This window comes from Archocentrus centrarchus, chromosome 3 (genome assembly GCF_007364275.1).
Source record: "Archocentrus centrarchus isolate MPI-CPG fArcCen1 chromosome 3, fArcCen1, whole genome shotgun sequence".
Classification (NCBI taxonomy): Eukaryota; Metazoa; Chordata; class Actinopteri; order Cichliformes; family Cichlidae; genus Archocentrus; species Archocentrus centrarchus.
This window is the reverse complement of record NC_044348.1, coordinates 9,402,014-9,429,396: the sequence shown is the minus strand read 5'-3', so window position 1 is coordinate 9,429,396 and position 27,383 is coordinate 9,402,014. Positions and strand designations below refer to the sequence as shown.

Below are 27,383 nucleotides of genomic sequence, written 5' to 3'. Positions count from 1 at the left end.
CTCTGTTAGCATGTTAAATGTTAAAGTTCATGACAGTACAATGAGAAAAAGACTGAACAAGTATGGCTTGTTTGAAACGATTGCCAGGAGAAAGCCTCTTTGCTCTCTTAAAAGAGCATGGCAGCATGGCTTAAGTTTACAAAGTTGCATCTGAACAAACCACAAGCGTTCTGGAGCAATGTCCTTTAGAAAGATGAGACCAAAGTGGAGATGTTTGGCCATAATGCATATTTGGCAAAAAACCAAACACAGCATATCAGCCCAAACACCTCATAGCAACTGTCAAACACAATGGTGGAGGGGTGGTGCAAAGACCTGGGCACCTTGCAGTCACTGAATCGACCATGAACTCCTCCGTATACCAAAATATTCCAGAGTCAAATCTGAGGCTGTTTGACTGCTAAAGCTTGGCTGAAATTGGGGTATGCAATGTGACAATGATCCCAAGTGCTGCAGCAAATCTACAACAGAATGGCGAACAAGAAAAGAGGCAAGGTGTTGCAATGACCCAGTCAAAGTCCAGACCTCAACCCGACTGAAATGCTGCGGTGGGAACTCAAGAGAGCTGTGCATAACAAATGCCCACAAACCTCAATGAACTGAAGCAATGCTGTACAGAAGAGTGAGCCAATTTCTGTCACAGTGTTGTGAGAGACTAAGCCATACAGAAAATGACTGGCCACAGTCATGTGAACGTTTTTTTTTACATGACTGTAAGCTGATGGGACACATCAGATAAACATGAGTCAGCAGTCAATAAGCCTTAAATTGGCTAATACAAATTTCTGGCTCAAGGCATCTGCTCTGAAGGCACAAAAACTGACATATTTGACCATGATTCCTATCTGTATATGTTGAGGATGCCAGGCACTGAGTATCATCTCATCAATATGCCTACAGTTAAACAGTGGTAGCACCATCAGGTTGATTTTCTGAGACAGGGACTGGGAGACTGGTCAGAATAAAAGCAGGAAAATATTTCAATTTTAAGTGAAAACCTTTTTCACAGCACTCAGGATATCAGGCTTCTGGTTGTCTTGATGAAGACAACCCTTCTCACTCCCTCAATATCCTCAATATCCACTTTTGGCTGCAGTCTACCTATTGCCACTCTTTGTGTTGTATTATGCACATGTGTGTGTCTGTCCTGTTGTAGAAGTGGAGGTAGGCATGCTGGAACCAAAGCATCAACACATAGTATAGCTGTCTCTGCTAGATCACCTGCTGACCTCCATCTACCCTGGAAATCTGCTTGCTCCATCTCCATTTCCAGCTCCCTGCTCTCCATTCCTTGTCTCGACATACCAAAGTTCCTCTGTCACTGGAACAAGCACAACACACCAGCTGTGTTTCCCCAGATCAACTTAACTTCATGCTCTCTGTACTCTGCTGTGCCTGGCTACCCCCTCCCCATCTGCCCCAGCTCTCTGCACAAACTCATCCCCAGTCTGAACATTTCTCCAGCCACCTTGCCACTCTCACTTTAAAATAAACCAGATTTTGCTTGCAACCATGCCTCCACCTTGTCTGTCTGCTTTGAGGCTGATTAGTTTAGCACAATGAACTCCAACAATTCTGCCAAGAAGAATGGGAGCTTGAGCTTGTAGGATCGCTCAACAGAACACTTAAGGCTGCCTTTTGATGCCAGAAAACCGTAGGTTCTGAATACTTATGAAAATTGCTTTGTCATTGTGGTGTACTGTGTGTAAAAATGTGTATATATATATATATATATATATATATATATATATATATATATATATATATATATATATATATATATATATATATATATATATATATATATTTCAGTCAGTTTTAAGGTAAGTCTGAAAACTTGCATGATATGGAAATCTAAAATATTAATTTTTCCTTGACCCTACCTTGTCTCAGATGCCAAACAAAGATGGAAACATAATTAATGCAAAAACAATTTATTACAAGGAGGAACAATCATGAGTTAAGTCAGCAACATTAAATATTAAAGGCTAAAGTGCTCATCAGTCACAACTGCAGAATGATTCCTTGCTGGAATATATATATTTATATTTACAGTTATGTTAGTGCTTTAACAGCATTTTAACATTACTAATTGATGACAAAGTGTAGGTGTAGCACAAAGGTGTAGCGTCTTTTATCCTTTGTTCATTCATTTGTACATCTCTGCATTTTTAAAGCAACTGTAAATAGTTTTAAAGCAGGCTGCAGATAGTTTCACTAAGTATAAATTAGAATCTGCCACATCTGAGTTTCAGTGCTGAAACTCTGATGTGAAAAATGGGGCTGATCTGTCAACCACAGGGGGGTGTTGTTCGATCCTTCCTGGATCCTTCTGACGTTACAAAGTCGCACCGGTTTTGATTTAATTAGTGTCATAAATGCTCTCGTGTTCTTTCAGGGGAGCAAAGATGTAGCTGGCTCAAAGTTGGCACAGAAAAGAAAAGTGGGTGAAGGCGGATGCTTCAGCAGCCACCTAAAAACCCATCTTTCAGTCAGACCACTCCTCCCGGGTCACCGTTACTCGCTTAACCTTCTGCGTCGGCAGCAGGCAGCAACAGACGCCATCGTTCCTGTTGTGCTAAAAAGCAAGCTTGAAACGAAAAGGTGAGGAGGGCATATGCTAACAAGTGATTTGACATTTAAAACTTATAAAAAATAAAATTAAAAAAAAGGAGCGACGCGTTGGCTGGTCGACGTTTAGCTCAGCCTGAGTAACTGGCGTGAAACATCAGCGGTTAGGGGAAGCTAAACAGCTAGCTTTGAAGCTAACGGGGCTGTGTGCTGAGTCGTCGGAAAACAGCAGCACGAGAGACACAAGGCTGGTAAATATCCAGCGACGGCTGATCTGCTAATGTAAAGCTGGAAAGTGGCATCTTTTTAAACACAGTATTCGCTAAATTGCTAACGGCGTTTCTCGTGGAAGTGCAGCGGATTGGAATAAGTTGGTGAAAACAACAGCGACGCGGAGCATCGAGCGTAAACGGAAACAAACGCCAGGCGCAGGTTAATGGTAATTCATAAAAGTTTCGATACTGTCTAACGCACAGCCAAAGCTAAAGGGCTGTCTGACAGACAGCTAACTACATAAGAGATCGGGGTTTAGTAGCGAGGAGGGCGTTCCTTTATAAATTCAACAAAGCCGAGGGTGAAGTGCGAGACGGAGCAGTCGAGGTTTTTAGTCGTGGCTCATTTCGAAAGCACAGGCCGCTACCAAGTCTGTGCTCTGACACGTTTATTCAGATTTTCCGGTGGCGTTGTGGTGACTAATGGGGTTTTGTCGACGCGTGTTAGGGTTTCAGATCCTCTCATGACTTGTTCCTTTTTTTTTTTTTTTTTTTTTTTTTTTCTTTTCCAAAAGTGTAATCTGCAGATAATTTAGCCAAATAAAGGCCATGCTTGTGCAAACATGCTAAAGAAAGACCAGGGGAAATTCCAGCTAAAACTGCATTTTTTTTTTTTTTTTTTTAATAGTAGTAGTAGGCTGCAGCTGCTGTGTGTGTGTGTGTGTGTGTGTGTGTGTGTGTGCGCGCAAAATTAGCACACAGATGCATGTCACTTTTGTAAAATCTCTCTCGTCCTCTGTAAACTTGGTTCTTGTCTCTACTTTTATTCCTCATTATTATTTGGTCCAATAAAAATAAACAATTTTCCAGATTAATCTATTAGTTGGTATGTTTTGGTTCAAATGTTTTTGTCATCTGGCCTGATTGACTGCCCTTCATTTCAGTCCTGACAGGCTGCTGGCTCGCTGAGCTATCTTTGACCACAGGTGCTGTAGCTGATCTCAGTATCAATACCAGGGAGTAGCTCATACTGTAAAACTTTATGCCAAATTTATCCTCTTTCTTTTAGGCAAACTGGTACATTTAGGGTTGAGCCAGTACTGAAGGTTGCTTAAAAATGTAAGAATAATACAGTTTACTCTGCTCGCTCTGTGTGCTGCTATACTAATGGTGTTTAATAATAAATGAGTATCTCATAAGTGTTGCAGAGCTTCTTGTTTGCTCAGAGGCTCAGCTCGCAGGGCTGAGTTTGCTCCTTGGTAGTGTCATGTTCATGTAACAGAGTTCATACTCCCTAAGATAGGCACTGTGACTTTTATACCAAGTCCAGGAAGTAGCAGGGTGCCAAGTTTTCAGTGTTTACAGACGCACTGTCACGTGTGTTACATCAACAAATCGGAGATGTTGCAACACCACCCCGCTGAACGTTGTTGCTTAACAGATTGCAGTTGCAGGCCCTTTAAAAGGCTGTGCTGAGAGGTGTGGACTTCATGTCCTGTCTTTTTTTAGTTGGGCAATAACATGCATTTAGGAGGAAGTTAACATTTGTGGTGTAACTGCAACAATCTCTTTATTTTTATTTCTTTTTTTTCTTTTTTTCCTCAGCTTGATTTTCCAGGTAGTCCACGATGGACTCAAGATCTCGCAGACTTCCTTTTTGTCTGCCCAGCTCAAGGTCGTCCTACATAGCCAGCCCCACACATTCAACAGTCCCCTCGTCATCTCTGGGATCTGGTAGGCTATACAGCAGGGAGCCGGCGCTAAATAATGACCGCTTCCCAAGGGCATCATCACCTTACAAAGCAGACCTTGACAAACAGGTAGGTAGGCTGATGGCACAGCACAAAAATGGCTAAAAGCGAGAAAGCATGCACACCCTCCTCCAAAGCTTTTCCTACAGCGTGTACAGCCAAATGACAAGTCAAAGAAAGAACCTGAATTTTTAGTGTTTTTTAGAATCCCCCTCACCCCTAGAGTGAGGGGGATTCAGTAGCTCTGTTATGTTGTGGGTGGCATTTTCCTCTCATGGTTTGGCTCCACTTATTCCCTCAGAGGGAGTGAGAACCGTTTATCCCATGAAGCACTTCTCTCCTGATGAGTGTGGACTTTAGACGATGACAATACCCCATTCATAGTGTCCACAGTCACTGCATGGTTGAAAATGATGTGTTATAGCCTGTTGCTTTCACAACTGAAACTGAAACACCTATGGGACTTTTTTGTTGTCCACCAGCATCAAAATGAAACAGAAGGGAATATTTTCTTTGGAAGAATGGGATTCATCCCTCCAGTAGAGTTCCAGAGACCTGGACAATGACTATCAGTTTTGGGATTTTTCTATGTCGTACTTATAGATTTGTGTGACATTCATGCTAGTTTAGGTTTCGGGTTTGTTTCTTTACACTGAAATTGTAGATAAGAATTAGCTTTTCAGCTAATGTTAAGTTGAACTTAAAATCTGCCTCCCAACCCTACCTGGTGCTTTAGACATCTGCCTTTCTAGTATATTCCGTGGCATTCAAGTCAGCTCTTTTCTCACAGGTTCCTTTTGGTGCATGATACAGAGTACGTATATCAGTAGTGCAACAGGAGACACTTTGGAGGTCTTTTTATAGGGCAGCCTAGATTCCTTGGCACATCATGTGCGTATTTCAGTCCTGTCGCTCATAAAGGCCCATCTCAGAAGATAGTGTTACTGTTGGCTTGGACTCTGGGTGTTTGTTTTTGTTGTTTTTGTTTTTTCTTCTTTCTAGAAGAGTCTGAGCTTGGTGCTTTGACTCTACAAAGCTACCTTTTATAAGTTAATGTCATTGCTCGTATAGTGAGATAAGCACTTATTTCATCCACCCTCTGAATACTCCATTCAAATCTGTATTTGTTTTTCTTCCACCCTAAGTCACCTGAACACTTGCATTAGCTTGAACAAGGATTTTTTTTTTGTGTGTGTGTTAAAACAGAAATGAATACATACTCTCACATTTTTTTTTTTTGGCCAAACACTCTTAAGCAGCTTGAGGCAGTGTCCTTCCTATATGAGATTTCTAAAGGAAGTCTGTCCATATATAGTTAGGCTTTCAGTCATCTTTATCACTAGGTTTCTTAGCCTGTTGGCAGGATTGTGTATCCATACATGCACATTTGTGTTGCTAGAACACCAGATGCAAACCACTTATCAAAACAATGCCTAACTAATGCTGAGTTATTTACTTTGTCTCCTCTCAAAGAATTCTCGTCTCCTGAGCTCATCGAGAGACTACAGTAACTCTGACAGTCGCTCCAGTAGCTGGAAGTTGCCCTCTCTGACAACGTCCAGCAGATCATATGATTGCCAGTGGGCCGAATCCTCTCTCAGCAGCAGGAGCAAACTGGTACTGATGCTGTTCTGTGTCATTTGTTAACAGCAGGCAAAAAAAAAATTGCAGCCTGGTTAAATGTACTTTCTGAACCACTGCAAGGTGGAGGACTGTTGCTGAATGATGTTATTGAAGTATTTTATTCTCTGATGTCTGCCTTCATTATTTCCAGACTGACTCTGAGGCGAGGTTTGGGATGCGCTCTGGTATGTTGAATGCCGTTGATGATGGCGACTCTAAAAGGGCCAAACTGTCGAGCACCAACAGAGGACTGTACTCAAGAATGGGCAACAGCTCAGTTACAGGATCCACCTACTCCAGTAATGGGCTTAGCAGCAGCAGAGGTACATTATAGCAGAGATGATCAGTTCACTGTGCTGTTGCCTCATTACCAGTTGAAAGTAACACAGCTTGTGTGAAATAACAAAAAAGAAAATGGCACTGAGAATCATGATAGTTTATATTAAATATGTGTTCCATTCAGGGAGCACTGATTACTTTCTATTTCTCATCAGTATTGATTTGATTTGGAAAAATGTGGCTACCTTCTTCCTTAACATGTACAGGGGAAAAACAAAATGATTCGCTTGATTCACCGTGGAGCTCATGCCGTTTACTCTCACGGTCGTCGTCATCATCCGCTTCCTCTTCCAAGCCGCTAATGTCCCGAAGAGAGCAAGAGACAAAGAATGAGCCCAGTCTCTCAGGTTTGGGAGAAAGAAGAGTTAGGACTCCTGGATTGGTTTCCTCCTTATGTAGGCATTTTAAAAAATTTTACATTTTTTAACTGTGAACCTGCATAATAAACTATCAAACAGAGGCCAGTATTACACAAACTGCTCTTTTCTTGCTTTTTTCAGATCACACAGACAGGGTAACCTCTACATATGCACAGGGAGCTCGTCCTAAAGAAACGTCCTACTCTCCCTCCTCCTTCTCCTCTTCTTCCTCTTTCTCCTCCTCCACTGCTCGAGAAAGCTCCCTAAATCGCCACCTGACATCTTCTAACGGGACTCCTCCTCAGGTGCGTAACTTCAGCAACAGAACCGCAACCCGTTTCTTGAATGGATCATCCACCTTCACCTCATCTCAGGAACAAGCAGAAAGGCCCTCAGATACCTCTTCCGCTCATTCTTCCCAAACCTCCTGGTACGCCACTCCTTTGCCCAGACCAGAGCCCACACTCCCAAGGCCGATCCCTGTGGGTGCTGAACAAGAGGGCCGTCGCTCCACACGCCGCCTTTTGTCTCGTCTCTTTTCACGGCGCTCCAGCCAGGACTCTTCAAGCGGATCTTCAAGCGTTCGGTCAGTTGACGATGACAGCCCGTCAACCGGTGGGGAGTCAGTGGACAGCGATGAGGGAGCCAGGATGCCTAGTGTGGACCCTGACACTGGAAGGTCAACCATAGGCAGCCTCAGGAATAACAGAGCAGATCTCAGCTCTATCCAGGAAAGCAGCCGTGGTGACTATCACAGTGGCCTGCCTCGACCGCGAATGGCATCGTGGAGAGAGCCCGGTGTTGGCAGCAGTGGAGGAGGCAATGGCTCCTCCTGGCTTTCTTCCTCCTTCCGTGGCCGCTGTCCTCCTCTCCTCTCTCGTCTCAGAAGGCACGCCAGGGACGAAAGTGCACAGTCCTCTGTGGGCTCAGAAGAAGGCTACAGACATTTATTGAGAAGGTGGGATGATCTTGAGCATAAAACATCCCAGGATGATGGTGGTGGTGATGAGGATGAGGATGAAGATGAGGATGAAGATGAGGAAGAGGAAGGAGCAGTTGGTTTAGAGGCCTTTGGTGGAGGCCGTACTTACAGAATCGAGGATGAAACGTTACCTGACCTCGAAAATGCCTCGGTTGAATTTTCACCACGCCGTAGAGTCAGAGTGTATGAAAACATTTCCATTTCTGTGGGTCCTCTGGGTGGGGCTGAGAGCCAGCCGGACGACCAGAAAGAGAAGACCATTTCCAGTAGGGATCAAGAGAAGCTACGCAAGCTCAAAGAAAGGTAATGGCTTTTGATTTCCTTATGCTTGGTTGATCTCACTCATTTTATAGTGATCAGTGTGGGTCAGTTTTAGCACATCTCTGTATTTTCTCAGGGTGTTTTCATGTTTATCAGCAGCTCTGTGTTAATTATTCACTGATATAATTCACTCATATATAAAAACTGGAAAAAACCGAGGTTGTGCATTGTATCAAGAGTAGATCTAAGTATCCTGTTTTCCTGCTTTAGACTTCTGCTGGAGGATTCTGATGAGGAAGAAGGGGATCTGTGCCGAATCTGCCAGATGGGGGAGGAATCTTCATCCAACCCCCTGATTCAGCCTTGCCGCTGTACAGGCAGTCTGCAATATGTCCACCAGGAATGCATCAAGAGGTGGCTTCTCTCCAAAATTAGCTCAGGTAGTTACAGGCTTCTCATATGGCTGCAGATTTTACCAATACTCTATCTCATTAATTAATGCACTTTGTTCTGTAACCCCCCCCCCCCCGCTCAGGTGCAAACCTCGAAGGCATCACAACCTGTGAACTCTGCAAGGACAAGCTGCATTTGAACATCGATGACTTTGACATTCAAGAGCTGTACCGGACGCATGTGCAAGTGAGTCATTTCACCTCGCTTAGAGAAAATATCTGGATTTCCAAACCCAAAAGCTCTAATTAAAATAAAAAAAAAATGAAGCAGCTCACACTCACGAAGGCTGATTGAATTAATTATGGAAATTTATTAATAACATAATTGAGGAGTGCTGTGCCCTTTTTAATTTGGGTGGATTAAAAACACACCAATGTACAAGGTTTTTTAAAGAAAAATGGTGAATGAACGCTGGTGTTTGAGAATGAAAATTGTGTGTGTCGCCTGTCACGATGTTTGCTGCCATGGAATCTGAGCCAAACTGTACACCGTGTTGAAATGAACACAGACAAGCAGCACTGAAGCTGTTCAGTGGATGCTGGTTCTGTTTTGGGTTTACCTCTTTCACTATGCTGAAACTGGGAAACATCCTTATAAGTGTTTTTCATGCTCCGCAGTCTGAATATGATGAGTTCATCAGTAGCGGCCTCTACCTGGTGGTCCTGTTGCATTTCTGTGAGCAGAGGTTCTCTGATGTCCTCGGAGCGGTCGATGCCGCCGGGGTGAGAAAATGCACACATCCACGGGCACGTGACCAGCACATTCACATGGTGTTAATTTATTAGTCTGAACACAGAGAGCCAGTTGTTGTCTAATTACATTACAGCACAGCTGCAAGAAAATGTCTGAATCGAAGAAAACAGGCTCCGTTCATCTGAGTAACAGTTGGAGACAAACACCAACTGATCCAGACTAATCATACACAACGATTTCACGTCCCTGAGTCAGTACAGCAGACTCAAAGCAAATGCCCTCCATTGTTGAACTTGTATCTCATCTCTATACAGAACAAGTTTGCAAACTTGTTTTTATGCTCCTGCAGCAGTGACGGCACAGCTGAAGGCAGGAGATTATTCAGATTTGGCTTAAACTTTCACTCAGGCTGAGAGAAGCTGATTAGATGTCACTGTGACCTTGCAACTTAATTCATACAGTAATTATGATGAAATTTGAAACGGATGTCTAGCAGGATCTATAGCATTTTCATATCCATAATGTTAGGTCGAGGCAAACAGCTTACTGGTCAGTCTAGGATCTAGAGGGCCATGGTTTCACATCCAGAATTACCAATGAAATCTCACAGGGTTCACAAATGTTTTCTTGCAGTTGTGCAGGACTTGTAGTTTTTCCAGTCAGCGTGCTTAGTTTTGCGCAGATGCCATTTCAGAATGTTGAATTGTGGCAGACTTGAAATCTTGGAGACAAATCTTCCCTTTCTCACTCAGTTATTCAACCTGGTGAGAATTCTTCATGAACACATGGACAATCTTGAAAGTATGTTGCCTAATCCTTCTCTTCGCTTTTGTCACAAACAAGCTTTTTGTCCAGTTGTTGTAGTCTAAAGCTAACAGCTTTTGTGTTAACTGATGATCACTCGTGTTTGTTTCATTATGTGGCTATGTAATTTGACTCGATGTCTCTGGATTGCAGTTCCTCACGGGGAAAGCGACGAGGAGGCGCGAGACAACAGGCCGTCTATCGAGTTTTCGGACCTGGATGACGATCTCGAAGAGGAGTACTAATTATGTGGGAAAGGGAAAAAGTAGGTCAGGTGATCTGTAGTTTCAGGGCCTCTCCATTATGTGTGGGGGCTCACCGGGTTTTCACACATGCTTTGATGTCTGAAATCCTCTGAAATGTGAGTGAGATGCCGAGTGCACAGAACATGTCTCGCCTTTTCTGCAGGCCGCTTTTGCAGATATGCAAACTTGGAATGATTTAGTATGTTAAGTATTTAGGTTAATACCACTATATTTGTTTCCTTGAGAGAGCACTTTAATTCAGTTATAATTTAATCAAAATGCAAGTCGTTTTTTTTTTTTTTTTGTTATACCACAAGTGCTTTAATGTTTAGATGAAAAGAGAGAAACTGAATTGGACAGTGGTAACAAGTGATTTTGGAAAAACAATGTAAAAAAAAAAAAAAAAACACTGGATAACTTTGTTTCATAATTGCTTTGTGTATGTACACATTTCATTTAATGCTTTTAATTTTGGGAATAAAGATGGATTGCAAACTGCCGTGTGTTCAGTCCTCTTTACCTGTGAGTATTGAGTAACATTTGTGTAGTCAAGTTGCAGGTGACGTGCAGGGAAATTTTAGATGGGGCGTGCTCACATCAATTCTCACAGCTGGGGGTAAATTGCAGTACACGGCTGCTGCCACCGCTTGTGTGAGAGCACCTCTAAATGAGTGTTTTCCATATTTAGGATTTGTTGAGCAACTCACAAAGAATGATGTGATAAATGACAGCTTGATTTGATAATCAGCTTAATTCCAAGTATTTTCATGGAAATGTGAAGACTTTTTTTTTTTTTTTTTTTTTTTCTTCTTTCAGCTGCACCCTTTAGGGGCTGCCACAGTGGTTCATCTACCCCCATCTCACCCTGTTCCTAGCATATCTGGGCCCTGACTGATTTGGTGTGGAACTATCATTCTGGATGAGCCGCGTGTTTGATTTGATTTTATGCTGGATGCCCTTCCTGACTTAACATGCCTCATTTATCTGGGCTTGGGAAGAGCACTAGGCGCTCGTGACTCTCCTGTGGCTGGAAAAGTAAAGACTCAAGGGTAGAAAATTCATCCTAGAACCAAAGGTTCAGGCTCCTGACTGCTCTAAATACTTAGTCAAAGGCATTTTTTTTTTTTTTTTGTTTTACTACTTTTGTGTCCATATGATAATAAATAGGGGGAATAGCTTATGGTCTTGCCTGTGCTGCACAGCAGCCCCACCCATAGGTTCTTTTTTTAATTTTAAATATCAGTTTTTTAAAATCAATTTTAATTCATATCATTTTGGCTACATCCAGGATTTATGTGCAGCTTATTCAGGTTTTTCAGGGAAAAAAAAAAAATCACTGACATAGAGGTCTCAAAAACTCATGTATCAAATATGATATACTTGGCATTACAGGGTTGATAGTGTCTCCACATCCATGACAGTTGTGGCTAGAAGTAAAGGCTCCACTGCTGTGAATGCACAGTATCAGAAAAACCTTGAATTGCTTCCAATTAGAAATAAACATGTACTTGAACTCAAGCTGATTAATTTTTTTTGACCATAACTAAATGTCAGAGCTAATCTGCACTGTGACATGATGTTCTGGCCAGACAGTTTTCTGTTCTGGCTATGTATCATCACCATATATCAAGAACAGAAGAGACTGAACTTTATTTTTCACTCTTTTTTTGAATAGGCTCCAGACCCCCCCCACCCCCACCGTGAAAAAGGATAAGTAGAAAAAAGATGTAAGGATGGATGTAGACAACTAAACATGAAAGAAACTAGGGATCCCAAACACAATTGCCACTGCAGTAATAGCATAGCTGAATAGAAAGCACACAATGGAACACTATCAGTGATGGATTGGCCTCACCAGAGCCCGAACCTCAACATTACTGAAGCAGTGTGGGATCATCCTGACAGAGAACAGAACAAAAGGCAGCCAACATCCAATGAAGAGCTTTGGATGTCCTTCAAGAAGCCGAGAGAACTGTTCCTGAAGACTACTTAAAGAAATGACAATAAAGCTGCCTCAGAGAGTTCAGACTGTGTTGAAGAATAAAGGTGGTCACGCCAAATATTGACTCTGAAGCTTGTTAGAATTGTACAAACTCAGTTTTTGCCTTATACACTGTATTTCCATGTATGTTTAAATAAATCACATGGATTTCAATAAATTCATGTACTCATAAAAAAATGGGGGAGGTGACTCAAGTCTTGCACAGTATTGTATATGACATATTATAGGGATTCATATCCCATTCAGTCGTAGATTATTCAAAAGTGGACGAATGGGAGCTGCAGCATCTGAAAAGATCTCTAATAGATTATGTGGAAGACTAGATAATTTTAGAGAATGTGATAAATATATATATTTATTTGCAGGATCTTAGACCACATGGTGTGTAGAGATCATTGTTTTGTAGCAATGGACACATATTTAGTCTACCTGATGAATGCATTCAGCACCATTTATGAGTGATGGCTACTGTGGGTTTGATGGGAGGGGAGTGTGTATTTTTCTGTATTTTGTATAAAAGTAATTTCTACAAGTAGTGAAGGGGGAAACTGATGCTGTTGTTGACACTTTTATCCCAACACTGCGCGTAAACACCACAACAGTAATAACGGAAATAGAAAAGTCATTGAAAACAGTGCATTTTATTGGAAGCATATGGTACCTGATTTGAACTTATAAGTGTGTGTAGGAATGGTGTGAAAGTAAATCAAAACCATTTGCTCAGCAGTTTGATTATAAATAGGTTAACAAGCCACAGTTGTGTTAACAGTCGAGGCAAGTCCTCAAATTGAAAGGAAGACTCGGGCTTTTGACATTCAAAATGACTCGGAGCATCTTTGGTTCATTCTCAGTTATAAAACACACCACATATTTACAATCTAAACATGTTTAAAAAACAAAAAAAAACAAAAAAACTTTCCAAACCTCCTTGTGCTTGGACTTGGGGAACTGTTTCTCCACAACGTACTAAAGTGCGTTCTTGGTCAGTAGTCAAGTGCATAGTAAAGTTAGAGCCATATAAATTATAGGTGTCTGATTTGAAGTTAAGACAGTACATTTCAAAGCTTATCAGCAGGATTAAAATGAAAAAAAAAAATTCACTTTTGCCCGCATACCAATAAAAACCACTGTTACACAGGAACATGTGTTTATAATCAGCTAATACATTTAAAACAAAACCCAGGTCATGTTAGAAGGCACAGTGAGACAGATTTTCATCCACAACAGTTATTTTAGAGCACAGTCCAAATGCAAATGTGTTTTCTTAGACCAGAGTTTAGTCTAGCAGTCCAGACAGCTTTGAGGTCAGTACAGCAGATTCTCAGTCAGGGTAAAACAAACCAAAATTACAAAATATTACTGGACTTTCATGTGACCCGTGCTTTTAAAAGCATTATTCATATACTGAATTTTCCACCACGTGTAAATCAAACACTATTATTAATGGATTATTATTAGATATATTTAAATGAATGAAGTTTTATTGCCATGTGGGTGAACAAGTTCACACATTGGAAATTGCAGTTACAGAACACCATCCAGGGGGATATGTGTCCTCGGGTCATGCAGCCGACTTGCAGCGCTACCTTTGAATTTTTTTTTTTTTTTTTTTTTTTTTTTTTTTTTGAATGAATGAATGAAGTTTTAAGAAACAAGAAACAAGCCTGCCAAGAAACAAACATTTGTAAATGTTTGAAGTCACTCATGTATCAGTGCAATTTTACCTGTTAAGGCTGCAGTTTGTATACGTTTCAGCTCAAAATCCCATTTTTGGCAGTCAAACCCCTCCAAAAAACCCAAAATATTTTTCAGGAAAAATTAGCCCAAGCACTGAAATAAAGTACAATGTGCTGCTCTTATTAAAGAACCCAAATTAAGAAACTGATTGGCAGATATTCACAATTCTCAAACAATATTTACATACTTAAAACAGAAAAAGTTTGGCTTGAGCAACATAAATTTTTTTTTTAAAAGGAGGAAAGGCTACATTAAAAAAATAAAAAAACATGAGGCAGGCAATATCAATACTTCCTGAGGCTGCAAACTTGAAACAGGCTCACTCTCCATCTATTATACTGGTGGTGTCCATATCATCTAGTGCCCTCTCGTAGCGTACAGGAGAGGAGAGGAGGGTTCTTTTTTTCTTGTAGACAACAAAGCCGACGGCTATAAGGAGAGCGAGGAGGACCATGATGAAGAAGGCCAATGCCACCGGGGAGCCTGCAGACTCTGAGGAACAAACGTCAACATGTGATCAGCCCAGCTTCGGAGGTAATGCGTTGTTGCCGACAAGTTGGCACAAATTAATAAAAATAAATAAATAAATGTTTCAGCCAAAATATGCCACACCATCACAGCCGTCAATTAAGATATATCACACGGCAGCAACTGAGCATCAGAAAGGGGAAGAAAGGTGATTTTTTTTTTTTTTTTTTGCTAGAGAGAGAATTTTCCTATGGTTTTGTAAAGAAGAGAAGATGAGCTTTACAGAGATATTTGCTCTATCATGGCAGCACAAAGCATCCATAAGACACTGCTGTCTGAACACAGACAGAAAAATCTGCTCCTTCTAGCTTTCACCATGTGCACTTCACATGACTGTACCTTCACAACTATTCTGGGCTACAGAGAAAATTCTAACAGTTCCTGAGAGATTCGGTTTTTTTTTTCTTAACTCTACAGTAAAAGTTATGGAATAATCCAGGCACACTGTATAAAACTTGGGTGTTCAAGGGTTAGCTGTTGGTCCTCAGTATTTGAGAAACTGCTGATCTACTAGGATTTTCATTCACAACCATCCCTAGGCTTTACAGAGAATGATCTGAAAAAGAGAAACTATCCAGTGAGTGGCAGTTCTCTGAAAGAAAAAGCCTTGGTGATGTCAGAGAAAAATGGCCAGACTGCTTCAAGTTGATAGGAACGCAACAGTAAGTCAAATAACCACTGGCTACAACCAAGGTATGCAGAAGAACATGTTTGAAGAATGCACAAGAAGTCAAACTTTGAAGCAGACACCAGCAGAAGACCACACTGGGTGCCACTGCTGTCAGCTAAGAACAGGAAACTAAGCCTGCAGTTCACACTGGCTCACCAAAATAGGACAACAGAAGGCTGGATTCTATTCTGATAGTCTTGATTTCTACCACTCTGATGGTAGGGTCAGAATTTGGCAGAAAGACCATGAAAGCATGGATCCATCCTGCTTTGTGTCAGCAGTTCAGCCTGTTGGGCCCCTCTGTACTGACTGAGCACCTTTGGGATGTGGTGGAATAGGACATTTGCATCATGGATGTGCAGTAGACAAATCTACAGCAACTGTGTGATGCTATTATGTCATTATGGACCAAAATCTCTGAGGAATGTTTCCAGCATCTTGTGGAATCTGTGCCATGAAGAATTCAGGCAGTTCTGAAGGCAAAGGGGGACAACCCACTACTAGCAAACTGTACCTAATAAAGTGCCCAGTGAGTGTATAACCTTAAAATATGTGGAACACTAAGGCCACGATAAGTGGCTACATACAAAAATGTAAAGAAATGGATCTGGAGAAATGATTTTGTCCTGACATGCAGTAATAAATTATCATGCCTTCATAAACTATGTCCAGAAAGAGATGGAGTCCACTGAAGCTCTGAACACAATTCACGGACAATTAAAACAAACTGGAGTCACAGAAAAGAGTCTGATTAGTTTACACAGTATCGTCAAAAAGTTGATTTATTTCAGTAATTCCATTCAAAAAGTGAAACTTGTATATTATATTTATTCATTACACACAGACTGATATATTTCAAATGTTTGTTTCTTTTAATTTTGATGATTATAACTGACAACTAATGAAAACCCCAAATTCAGTATCTCAGAAAATTAGAATATTGTGAAAAGGTTCAATATTGAAGACACCTGGTACCACACTCTAATCAGCTAATTAACTCCAAACACCTGCAAAGGCCTTTAAATGGTCTCTCTGTCTAGTTCTGGAGGCTACACAATCATGGGGAAGACTGCTGACGTGACAGTTGTCCAAAAGATGACCATTGACAAGGAGGGTGAGACACAAAAGGTCATTGCTAAAGAGGCTGGCTGTTCACAGAGCTCTGTGTCCAAGCACATTAACAGACAGGCGAAGGGAAGGAAAAGATGTGGTAGAAAAAAGTGTCCGACAATAGGGATAACTGCACCCTGGAGAGGATTGTGGAACAAAAGCCATTCAAAAATGTGGAGGAGATTCCCAAAGAGTGGACTGCAGCTGGAGTCAGTGCTTCAAGAACCACCACGCACAGACGTATGCAGACGTGGGTTTCAGCTGTCGCAGTCCTTGTGTTGAGCCACTCTTGAACAAGAGACAGCATCAGAAGCGTCTCGCCTGGGCTAAAGACAAAAAGGACTGGACTGCTGCTGAGTGCTCCAAAGTTATGTTCTCTGATCAAAGTAAACTTGCATTTTCTTTGGAAATCAAGGTCCCAGAGTCTGGAGGAAGAGAGGAGAGGCACAGAATCCACGTTGGCTGAGGTCCAGTGTAGGGTTTAATCTCGGGATCCGGGATTCCCGGGAAATGCGATCAGAACCATTTCCCGTTTCCCGGGAAACGTTAGACGGGAAACCGGGAAAAAAGTCGCGCGCGTCGATTTGACTTTCAGAAAGAAAAGAAAGCTTCAGAATGTTAAATTTAAGGAAATATTGAGAGAAGGGTTCGTTTAATGCGAAAAGCATTATGCTTCATTTCAGGCACGTTCAGCCTCCGTTTAAGGCTTCAGCCTTCATCTCAAGCGTTTTAATAGAGGTATTACACAGTTGTGCTTTTTTCCTCTTTTTGTTGAAATCGTAGGCAATGTGTTTACCCTAAGGTATTTTGTATTATATAATTTTATATTATTATATATTGTTATATTGCATTATATAGCCTATAAAATATGCCTGCCCTGAACAATAAAGAAATATCTGTTTAACTTCGAGTGTTTCTTTTCCTCGTTTGCAGCCGCTTACTAACAATCATGAATTAGGATACGGGCCTAATGTGTGAAGAAATTATCATGAAATAGATTGCTTTAACATATTTCGCTTTTAAAATGGAGTTGAGTAAAATGTATATTTTTTAGGCTATAAGGATTGGCCAGTTTTTCAAAAGACGATTCACAGCGAACCTACTTTAACCCTCAGACACGGTGTTATAAATTTGCTGTTGCCAGAATGGCAATGACCAAGTCGTAGTGCATTACTCAAGGCCCTGTGTTATGCCATATTATAGTGTAGTACGGTAGTTAATTATTATTTATTATTACAGCGTTCCACTGGTGGAGATATAGCGCAACAGATGTCGCCACGACAGCGTGGCTGAGCCTTTATCAATGCTGTGGAGATGAACCGTATTGTTTTGCACCAGCAGTTGTAAAATATCTTGGTATAATTCCATGTACAATGGAGGAATATTCAAATTATATTTGTTAAGGGAGTGTTGAGGAACGATACAACACCGCATAGCTCGAGCACTCGAATGTCGAGATGTAGGTTTTATTGCGTTAATCAAGCCGACGTTACCCCCTACTGGGCATAACAGGACATAGCTGGAAAAGCTACCTCTACAATATCACAATAGGTTAAGGCCGACACAGGCTACAGAAGGCCTAATTAAAATAAAAAAATAAATAAACTTTTTCCCGGGATTCCCGGGAAATGGCTCGTCATTTCCCGGGATTTGATTCATGTCATTTTCGGGAAAAATATTAAACCCTAGTCCAGTGTAAAGTTTCCACAGTCAGTGATGGTTTGGGGTGCCATGTCATCTGCTGCTCTTGGTCCACTGTGTTTTCTGAGGTCCAAGGTCAACGCAGCCGTCTACCAGGAAGTTTTAGAGCACTTCATGCTTCCTGCTGCTGACCAACTTTATGGAGATGCAGATTTCATTTTCCAACAGGACTTGGCACCTGCACACAGTGCCAAAGCTACCAGTTCCTGCTTTAAGGACGATGGTATCCCTGTTCTTAATTGGACAGCAAACTCACCTGCCCTTAACCCCATAGAAAATCTATGGGCTATTGTGAAGAGGAAGATGTAATACGCCAGACCAATTCAGAAGACCTGAAGGCCACAATTCAGAAGAGCAACCTGGGCTCTCATAACACCTGAGCAGTGCCACAGACTGATCGACTCCATGCCACGCCGCATTGCTGCAGTAATCCAGGCAAAAGGAGCCCCAACTAAGTACTGAGTGCTGTACATGCTCATACTTTTCAGTTGGCCAACATTTCTAAAAATCCTTTTTTTGTATTGTCTTAAGTAATATTCAAATTTTCTGAGATACTGAATTTGGAGTTTTCATTAGTTGTCAGTTAAAATCATCAAAATTAAAAGAAACAAACATTTGAAATATATCAGTCTGTGTGTAATGAATGTCTTTCTGCTAAAGGTAGCGCCGTTGAGAAATGGCTGCATGACCTCAGACATCTGTCCCCCCTGTCTGTGTTATGTTTATGCTTGTTTTGGATGGATGTTCTGTTAACTGCAAGTTCCCCATTTGTGGGACTAATAAAGGCATTCTTACTTACTTACTTCTTACTTATATAATATACAAGTGTCACTTTTTGAATAGAATTACTGAAATAAATCAACTTTTTCATGATATTCTAATTTTATGACCAGGACCTGTACAGCGATGTCATCTAGTCTCATCTTTAAGAAATTAAGAAAAAACAAAAAACTCTAAAGATATGTTTTCACTTTGTCATTGTGTGCTATAAAGTGTGGAAAAATGCAATTTCATTAATTTAAAATCGACTGTTTACCATGCAGACAATAAAGTAACACACTCTTCCTTCTGTCAGCAACAAAACAAACTCTCCTACAGTGTTAGGCTTTCCTCTAATCCAGTTGTGATACTCACTTGGTTTAGTTTTGCAAACAGCACGGCTGTGTCTAGTCTTGCAGCTGACCAGATTCCAGGTTCCACCATTGTCTGCCGTCATGATGGCACACTGGGGCTCAGACTTCTGCCCAGTAATGGAATTCCAGTTAGAGTATTCCAGAGGAGAGCTATCCACCCAGGATACAGGCTTACCTAAGAGGACAAACAAAAATATAATGTGATAGGAATGTGAAAATGAAAAATGACACAGATTTAATGTTTTCTGTGTGAATTTAAGGGGCTAATATCTGTATTTTATCTGAGGGAAAATTTTCGGCTCTTTATGTGATAAATGTTCACAAATATTCGCCACACAGTCACTAATGTTCTCTAACTGTTTGGTGCTGGGCAGGTAGTTTATTTATTTATTTTGCTAAATGAAGAATCAACAACATATTGGACAGACAGTCATAATGTTTTTGCTCATTAGTGTGCAAAAATATTGCCTGTATGGCTTTATAGCAGGACTCAGAAATCAGATAGCTTGCAAGCACTGAATACATTGAACCTTTTGTTTTGAGAAGTTTGACTAAAGAATAGTCTTCTTGTCTGCATTTTGCAACAGGTTAGATACTGATGTTAAAATGTCTTCTCTTTTTTTACATGTGATGTAAATTTGTGTCCAGATGTTTACCTACACTCATCATAGGCATGAATGTCATGATAGTTTTGGGCGTTTAATGCTTACTTGGAAATGTTCTTTTTCCAGGGTGGAATGATTGCACAGCATACATCATGTGTGAATTTGAATTTATTTTGGAGTTTAGCTAATCCACACAGGGTCAAGAGTATACATATGCATTTAAATATATACATACACCCCCACTATTATTTGTTTAAATATCCCTTAGCAAGTTGCAACTCGACCAGAAGCTTTTGGTAGCCATCAACAAGCCTCTGGCATAATTCCTGCTGGATATTTGACCACTCCTCTTAGAATTGGTAGAGTTCATTTAAATTGGTTGGTTTCCTGGCACAGTAAGAGTAGCCCACAAATTTTCAATATGGTTCAGATCAGGATTTTAGGGAGGCCATTCCAGAAGCTCAATGTTAGCCTGCCTCATCCACTCCAAAATCAGTTCTGATCTGTGTTTGTTGAAGAATTTGGAGGTAGTCCTCCTTCATTATTCCATCCACTTTGTCCAATGTACCAATATCACTGACAGCAAAACAGCCCCAGAGCATGATGCTACCACCACCATGCTTGACAGTTGTTAGTGTTCTTAGGTCTGAAAGCTTCACCTTTACTCCTCCAAATATACCTCTTGCCATTGTGGCCAAATAGCTCAACCTTTGTCTTGTCTGACCATAAAACTTTTCTTGAGAAGCCATTCGGCTCGTCCATGTGGACAGCTGCAAATTTCAATTGAGCCTGAAGGTGTTGATTTTGGAGCAGAGGCTTTTTCTTGGTTGGCACCCTCTCAGTCCATGGAGACGTAAAACTTGCGTCACTGTGGACAGTGATGGTGGTGTTCCAACAGTTTCTAGTTCATGGCAGGCTTGAGCCTCAGTGGTTCCTGGGTTGCTCCAGAACATCCTAACCAACTTCCTCTCATCTGACGGTGACAGTTTGGGTCTTCTTTGAGATTTTGGAAAAGTGATGACACATCCAAATAACTTGTACTTAAGTACAATTGTTTGAATTGACAATTTTGGAACCTGCAGTTGTTTAGAAATGACTCCAAGAGACCTTCTCAACTTGTGTAAATCTATAATTCTCCTTCTTAGCTCTCTCAGATTTTTCATCAGCTACTATATGACATTTATGAATATAGTCATAAACAAAGTCATTTAAAATGGCAAACAGGGTTTCCAAAATTATCTAAACCCTTTACTGTCTAGCTTCCATTTTAAATTATGGCACTTACCTTGAGAATCGAGATCTATGCCGAGCCACACTTGACTGGTGATAAGAGGGTGTTCAGTAATGTACTTGGCCAGAAAATCATTCTCCTCTTTGGATTTGATGGTCAGTAGTTGAGAATCTGTCAGCAGAGAAAAGCTGCAATTACCACCTTGTGGTTATATGCCTCCGCCAACCAGTCTAGCTGTTTAGTCTAGCGAGTTTACATCATTACAGCCCCCCCCCCCCCACACACACACACACACACAACTGAATCAGTTCATCATTGAGTCCAAATGAACATTTGTGTCAAATTCAAAGAAATCTGAGATACTGTATTCACAAATATTGGACCAGAAGTAATAAATATATAAAATATATATAAAACAGGTGCATAATATAGTTTATACAGATGAATATTAATAAAATCTTTGCACCGTAAACAGTAACTCACCCATTTCCTGACAGACAGTCCTGGCCTGCTCCATGCTGTAGAGTGTGTAGTTGTAGAAGCTCATGTCAAAGGCGTAACAGTGATCCTTGTGTTGAACCCACTTGGACTTACCATCACTTTGAGGGCAATTATTAGCTACTGGGCCATCTTTCAGTTTGGCTCCTGATTATAAACAACACAGAAAGAAGATGGACAATAGTGAGTGCCTATTCAAAACAAACTAAAAATCACAGGAAGATGTTCCGCTTCTACAATTTATAGTTTTATCCAAAGATTTGAAGCTACGTGTTTTCACCACCGAGTCGTTATTGTAAACTATTTAGTACTGTTGGATTATAGATAATCCCTCTTTCCTGCTTAATGAAGGAAAAAACTGTTTTTTTCTATGCAACTTAGTGTCTTACTTTGGAAAGTGGAAGTGACGTTAGTTGTGTAGCAGATGGCGCCGTCTATCGTAGCATCGCAGCTGGTCCTTACCCAGGCTCCCGTAGTGTTTATATAAACACAGGTAGCCTCTAGTTTGACTGGGCTGGAGCTCCTGCTTGAGTTGGAGATGGTGGCATTGTAGTCAAATTTTGTTCCATCAGACCATTCATAGGCTGAACCATTGACCTGCACAGAGAAGGAAGGTGTTAGGGGTGTCGGGGGACAGTGTGGCACAAACAAATGGATGGAATCCAAATGAGATACAGTTTGGATGGACAGCTTCATTATAATGAATTTTATATTTCTGCTCAGATTCTGGCTGCACAAAGTTCTTACATCATGGTTGGACAGGCCAATCCAGAGCGAGAAGCCATCTGTCTTGGAAATTAGCCCCAGATGTACATTGTGCTGCATGTCATGGACACTTGCCAAGTGGCCTCCAAGCTTACCACATTCTTCTAGAGCCTGGTACCAATTCAACTTACGGGTCACAACCCTATAAGCTAAGGTACCATAGTCCTGAAAATTCACGGCTGAGTTGTTGTACTCCTTTTTGGGTTCTTAGGAGAGAAGGATTAAACACAATGTTATTTTTAGCATCAGGAATTTTTGTTCAGACAATAACAGAAATAGGCAATAAATAAATAAATAATAAAATTAATAATAATAATAATGTACCATAGTCCAGTTTGCAGCCCACAATTGTCTTCTGTTTGAATACTGAGTATAGCCTTTGGCTTTGAATGAGAATCCATGTGCCATCAGTTGTGAGACCAGCCAAGAAAGGCCCATTAAAATCTGGTCGACCATTCGCCCAGTTGGAATATTGGACATTTGTGCCATCATACCACCTTGTCTGGTTATCTGCAGCAGAAGACAATCACTATTAACTCATGGCACATTAACTGACACATTCACACATACACAAACACAATCAGGACAAAATCAGTGTCAGTATCGTATGCATTTAATGGCACAAGCCTAAAACACTGGGCAAGGTTAGGCTGCTACTACTACGCAATCAGATCTCAGACTTTTTCTGGCTTGGCAAGGTAATTTTTCAAAAATAAAAATTGCTTATAAACAAACACAGCAATGAATACATTCCCCTGCATGGTGCTATATTCACACTACGGAAAACAGTGGTCAGAGACCGTGGCGCAACCAAACATTTTGTGGCTGTGTGCAATGAACTTGTGATCTCATTGCCTTTGAAATAGCTGCTTCAAGGACAGAGACTAGGTCTGCAACCATTCAGTCAGTGCCAGTCTTCAAAGCAACTTTGGTGTGTCAAGACATTTTGCTATCAGTTTGCAATCGAAGGCGGTCAAGTTGACAATTGCATGCAATCTCTTTGTGATAATACGGCAATTAAACGTGATAAGTCAGTGAAAATCACAAATCTGTTCCCATCTATGTTACAGAAATTCACATTAACGGCTTCCATTCAGAGTCCAGCCAAAACCTCATAGATCAAAAACAGAAATTCATCCACAAGTAGTCACATACTATAATTGCTAAAGGGTGCTGATGTAACTGCAAAATGAAACTTTTATACTTCTTTTATACTGGAAAATAACTAGAATACAACCAGTTGGCAACCAGTTGCATCACACATTGTAGACTGACTCAGATTGCCTGCAACATGTTGGCAATCTGTCTGTATTTATGAATTAGACGACAATTATTTGGAAACCTTCACCAAGCGGTCTGAGAATGACTACAGTTGGTCCAAATTGGGCCGCGATTATTTGGAGACAGGCTGCCTCACACTAGGTGATCGTAATTACCCTGCGATCAAAAGTGGTCTCTTAGAGACTGAGGGTGTTGCACGCTCAAACTCTGGACAACCATTTGGTTGCCACTAGTACTTCTAATCAGTCGCCAAATGAAATGAGCGGGCAACCTTCAATTTTTCCAAGCTGCAAGGATTTTGCTATTTTTTTACTTTAGTGTGACTGAGCCATCTGTCTTGGAGAATAATAAAGGGCCTCTGGACTCATAAGTTTTTGTAACAAGACAACAGAAAATAAAGCATCTATTATACAGAGACTTGTAGTGAAAGTTTAAATGAAATACCCACCATTGTTATCTTTGAACAATCCCAGCCATACAAACTGGACCAATGATTCAAATGGCAGCAGCTGGTTCTTGATAAACTCATTCTCTTCTGCATTTCGGATAGTCAGGATTTCTGCATCTGCATCTGAAACATCAATACACCATCATTAGCAACTTCCACCATGCCAGGAGGCAACAGCATGTGCCTAATGTCTAATTTTAATGTGCCTAATACTCTTACGAATTTTTCTGCAGGTATCCTCAATGCGTCCCTGATCAAATGACTCCCATCTGGAGCCAACTAGCTGAAAGGAGTAGCAGTTATTCTTCCAGGGAATCCAGTTTGGACCATTTTTTTTATGGGGGCACTTCACTAAAGGATCCTCTGGTGTAGGGAGGTTCTCATCTGTAAAAAATGGGATTACAGTATTTAGTTAGCTAAAAGCTTCGATGTGTTAGAAAAGGATCAGCTTTGCATTTTTATACCTACCAAGAATAAACAAAACAAGTTAAAAATAAAGGAGAAACCTGTAAAGCTTTGACACCACGAGATGAAAAAGCAAAGGATGATAAACTATAGTTATTATTTTTAGAGACTGTTAAAGCTGCAAGATGTTTTGGAACTGAAGAAAACAAAAAGTAACTAATTATTTTCATATTATTGTCTAAAAAATAGTTGCAGGTTTATAAAGGGTTTAAACAGCTTGCTTTGTTCGTGAAGATCTTCAACCTCATTTTACTACAATTTCTGAGAGAACTACAAAAAGAGCAGTGCGCCAGTTTTCCCTGTCTGGAAACATGTTTCATGCATCAGCATTTTAAACACTAACATTTCTATTTGTTTCTACTCTATAGACTCACTTACTCCTTGATTTGTGGCAAATAGCCCCTCCTAGCGTGTCCTCACACTCAGTGGCTTTCCAGAAACCATCGGTGTCCACATAAACGCAAGCGCCACTAGTGACATCGGAAGGCCAGCGACTGAACACAGTGTGACTATGGTCACTCCAGTGGTAGTGGATCCCATCCTGAGTGCAAAAAAAGGCAGAAAATCATTTTAAGAATAATTGTACAACTGACAAAATAAAACAGAAACCCCTTTTAGTCCACTTACGTCTTCGCTAAATAGGCCAATCCACATGGGTGTTTTTGCACGGCTCACGTTCACAGTGAGGATGGACTGCATGTAGTTATCGGCCACGCTTGCCAGGTCCATGCCGTTTTTTCTGCACTCCTCTAAAGCCTGCGACCAGGTGAGATTTTTGACCAGCAGCAGCAGGGTGTGGTTATTGACAATGAAAGTCTCTGTGGGGATGTGGGGCTCCTCTAGTTTATCTGAAAGGAGAAATAATGTGTCTTATCATCTCATGACAGCTATGCCAGAGACCTGTCTCTTTGCACCTTTGTTACAGAGAAATGTATCTTCTTTACTTTTAATGGAGAGATTGCTATAGAGACAAGAGAGGAAATTAGAGGTGAGAGTGATGAGAAATGACATGCAAGGAAGGTCCTCGCTGTTTTTTTGGTCCATGGATGTTCATTTAATGATGTTAACCCCTAGGCCAGTATTCTAAAAAGAGGCCTGAGTTGCTACGAAGGGTTTGTCACCCATTCATCTGTATATTTTCATATTAAACATCAAATGAGTTAAACATTAATAAAGAAAAATCTCAAGATAAACACGCATGTTTTGCAGTAAATTTGGATAATAAAGTGCTAGAAGTGAGTGGAGGTTTACCTGCATAGTGTTGGCAAACAGCCAGCTGTAGAGGCTGTGTGCAGCTGGTATAGTCCCAGGTACCCAGCATATCAGACTTGGAGTTATGGAGCATAAACGCACACAATCAAAACTCTCCGGATCCCACGGCTATCAAGAGAGACAGAAAACAACAAATTCCTCTGAAGTTTGCATTAAAATAATTAGCTGGAGATTTGGGCGTATTATGATAATGCAGTCATAAACCCTTGCCTCCAGTGGAAATGAGCGTAGTGGCTCACAACTCTACAAATACATAATTCTGTCACTTTCAAACATGTAGTCCACCTGAAAGAGATATGACCTGAAGCAGTTTCTTTCCCTGTTTATACAGAAGTAAAGTGAAGCTGAGGGGAACTTACTTTAACCTCCACGACCTTGTGCATGCCCAGAAGCAGAGAGTTGAAATTTATGTAGTTAACCGAGGACCCGTCAACCCATGAAGGTACGTTCTTCTGGATCTTCAGACCAATCCATGTTCTGTTCATGCCTTTCACGCTCAGCAGGAGGGTGTTGATGAAGTCTGAAACGTGTATGTTATGGATATAAAATCTATAATTTTTTTTGCACAATGGAGTGCACATTTACACTCTTGGAAACATCTCTCTCTTATCTCACAAAGTATAAAGCTCTGTCAAGCAAAGATATTTAAGATCATCATGAGAGGCGTGCTAACAAAACCTGTCTTAATTATTTGAAAAAAAAGAAAAAAAAAGGGCGAGGGGGTTCTCACCTTGTTCCACCTGATCAGAGATAGTGACCAAGGTTCCCTTCACTGATCGGCATTCATCATTGGCATTTTGGAAGGAGAGAGGACTTGTACTGCTCATCAGTGTGTAGCACTGGAAAAGGATGCCAGCATTGTAATCACTCCAGCAGAACATGTTTATTCATCTTCAGTGTACCTCAGGCAAAAGGTTACTAATCTGTATAATATACATGAATGTTGGCCAAACAACCGAACTGTCAAAGTCTCTATCACTCAGACACTCAGAAGGAAGCATTCCATTAAAATCACCTCTTAATTTTACTTTCTTCTGTGAATTTTCTTCTGTAGTATAAAATATCATTGTTTCCTTATCTTTAACCTCTCTTAGGTTTAGTGGCAATTTTGTCAAGCAGAATCAGTTAGGGCTTGTAAGAAAAACAAAACAAAACACAAGAACAGGAATTATAAAGTATCATGTAATGAAGGTGAGGAAGGGACAGACTTTATTTCTGAAGGCGACAGATTCATTTCCACAGGGCAGTCCTCCAGGCTGAGGCTCCCAAGGGTTCTTCTCCACTGATGTGATGTTCCTTCTTTCACACACAAATGGAAAAGGCTCAAGGCAGCTGCGATCAGACTCTGCAAGTTTAAATATGACAGTAAATGTGTATATTAGTAGTAGTAGCAGTAGTAGTAGTAGTAGTAGTGACTGTAAGCCTGTCTCTCATTAATCAGATCAAAGTAATGTGCATCACAGTGAACTATAGCACTTATTCAGAGGAGAGAATAAGTAAGAGAAGTCACTCATAGACAATGTAAAGCTCATATTTAAAGCCCCTAACAGCTATGCATTAAGTATTTCCAGATGATTAGATTTGTATCACAAACTCAAACAAGGTCATAGTCTAGAACCAGAATGGCAATAATGTAGTAGCTCA

The 27,383-nt window shown here is 40.8% G+C and overlaps 2 protein-coding genes across 4 annotated transcripts in view; one reads left to right on the top strand and one right to left on the bottom strand.

Moving 5' to 3' along the window:
- The first annotated feature begins 2,334 nt into the window (after positions 1-2,334).
- Positions 2,335-10,700, top strand: marchf7 (membrane-associated ring finger (C3HC4) 7). Of its 3 annotated transcripts, XM_030725579.1 has the most exons (11): positions 2,336-2,604; positions 4,389-4,603; positions 6,008-6,151; positions 6,309-6,480; positions 6,703-6,891; positions 6,997-8,140; positions 8,369-8,538; positions 8,634-8,737; positions 9,169-9,273; positions 9,997-10,045; positions 10,202-10,700. In XM_030725579.1, the coding sequence occupies exons 2-11, from the start codon at positions 4,412-4,414 to the stop codon at positions 10,291-10,293; spliced, it is 2,361 nt and encodes a 786-aa protein (XP_030581439.1). In that variant the 5' UTR covers positions 2,336-2,604; positions 4,389-4,411; the 3' UTR covers positions 10,294-10,700. The 3 variants fall into 3 exon arrangements, with proteins under 3 accessions (XP_030581456.1, XP_030581439.1, XP_030581446.1); XM_030725596.1 differs by lacking the exon at positions 6,703-6,891 and having other exon boundaries at positions 2,335-2,604; XM_030725586.1 differs by lacking the exon at positions 9,997-10,045.
- Positions 10,701-13,966: 3,266 nt separating this feature from the next.
- ly75 (lymphocyte antigen 75) overlaps positions 13,967-27,383 on the bottom strand; it is a 31,889-nt gene continuing 18,472 nt past the window's right edge. Inside the window, 16 exon segments of the mRNA XM_030723255.1 lie at positions 13,967-14,524; positions 19,176-19,349; positions 21,065-21,181; positions 21,494-21,655; positions 21,898-22,105; positions 22,256-22,479; positions 22,598-22,783; positions 24,003-24,125; positions 24,222-24,386; positions 24,846-25,008; positions 25,095-25,315; positions 25,719-25,823; positions 25,826-25,847; positions 26,099-26,259; positions 26,470-26,578; positions 26,948-27,084. Of these exon segments, the coding sequence (XP_030579115.1) occupies positions 14,352-14,524; positions 19,176-19,349; positions 21,065-21,181; positions 21,494-21,655; positions 21,898-22,105; positions 22,256-22,479; positions 22,598-22,783; positions 24,003-24,125; positions 24,222-24,386; positions 24,846-25,008; positions 25,095-25,315; positions 25,719-25,823; positions 25,826-25,847; positions 26,099-26,259; positions 26,470-26,578; positions 26,948-27,084 (2,450 nt within the window). The 3' untranslated portion in view covers positions 13,967-14,351.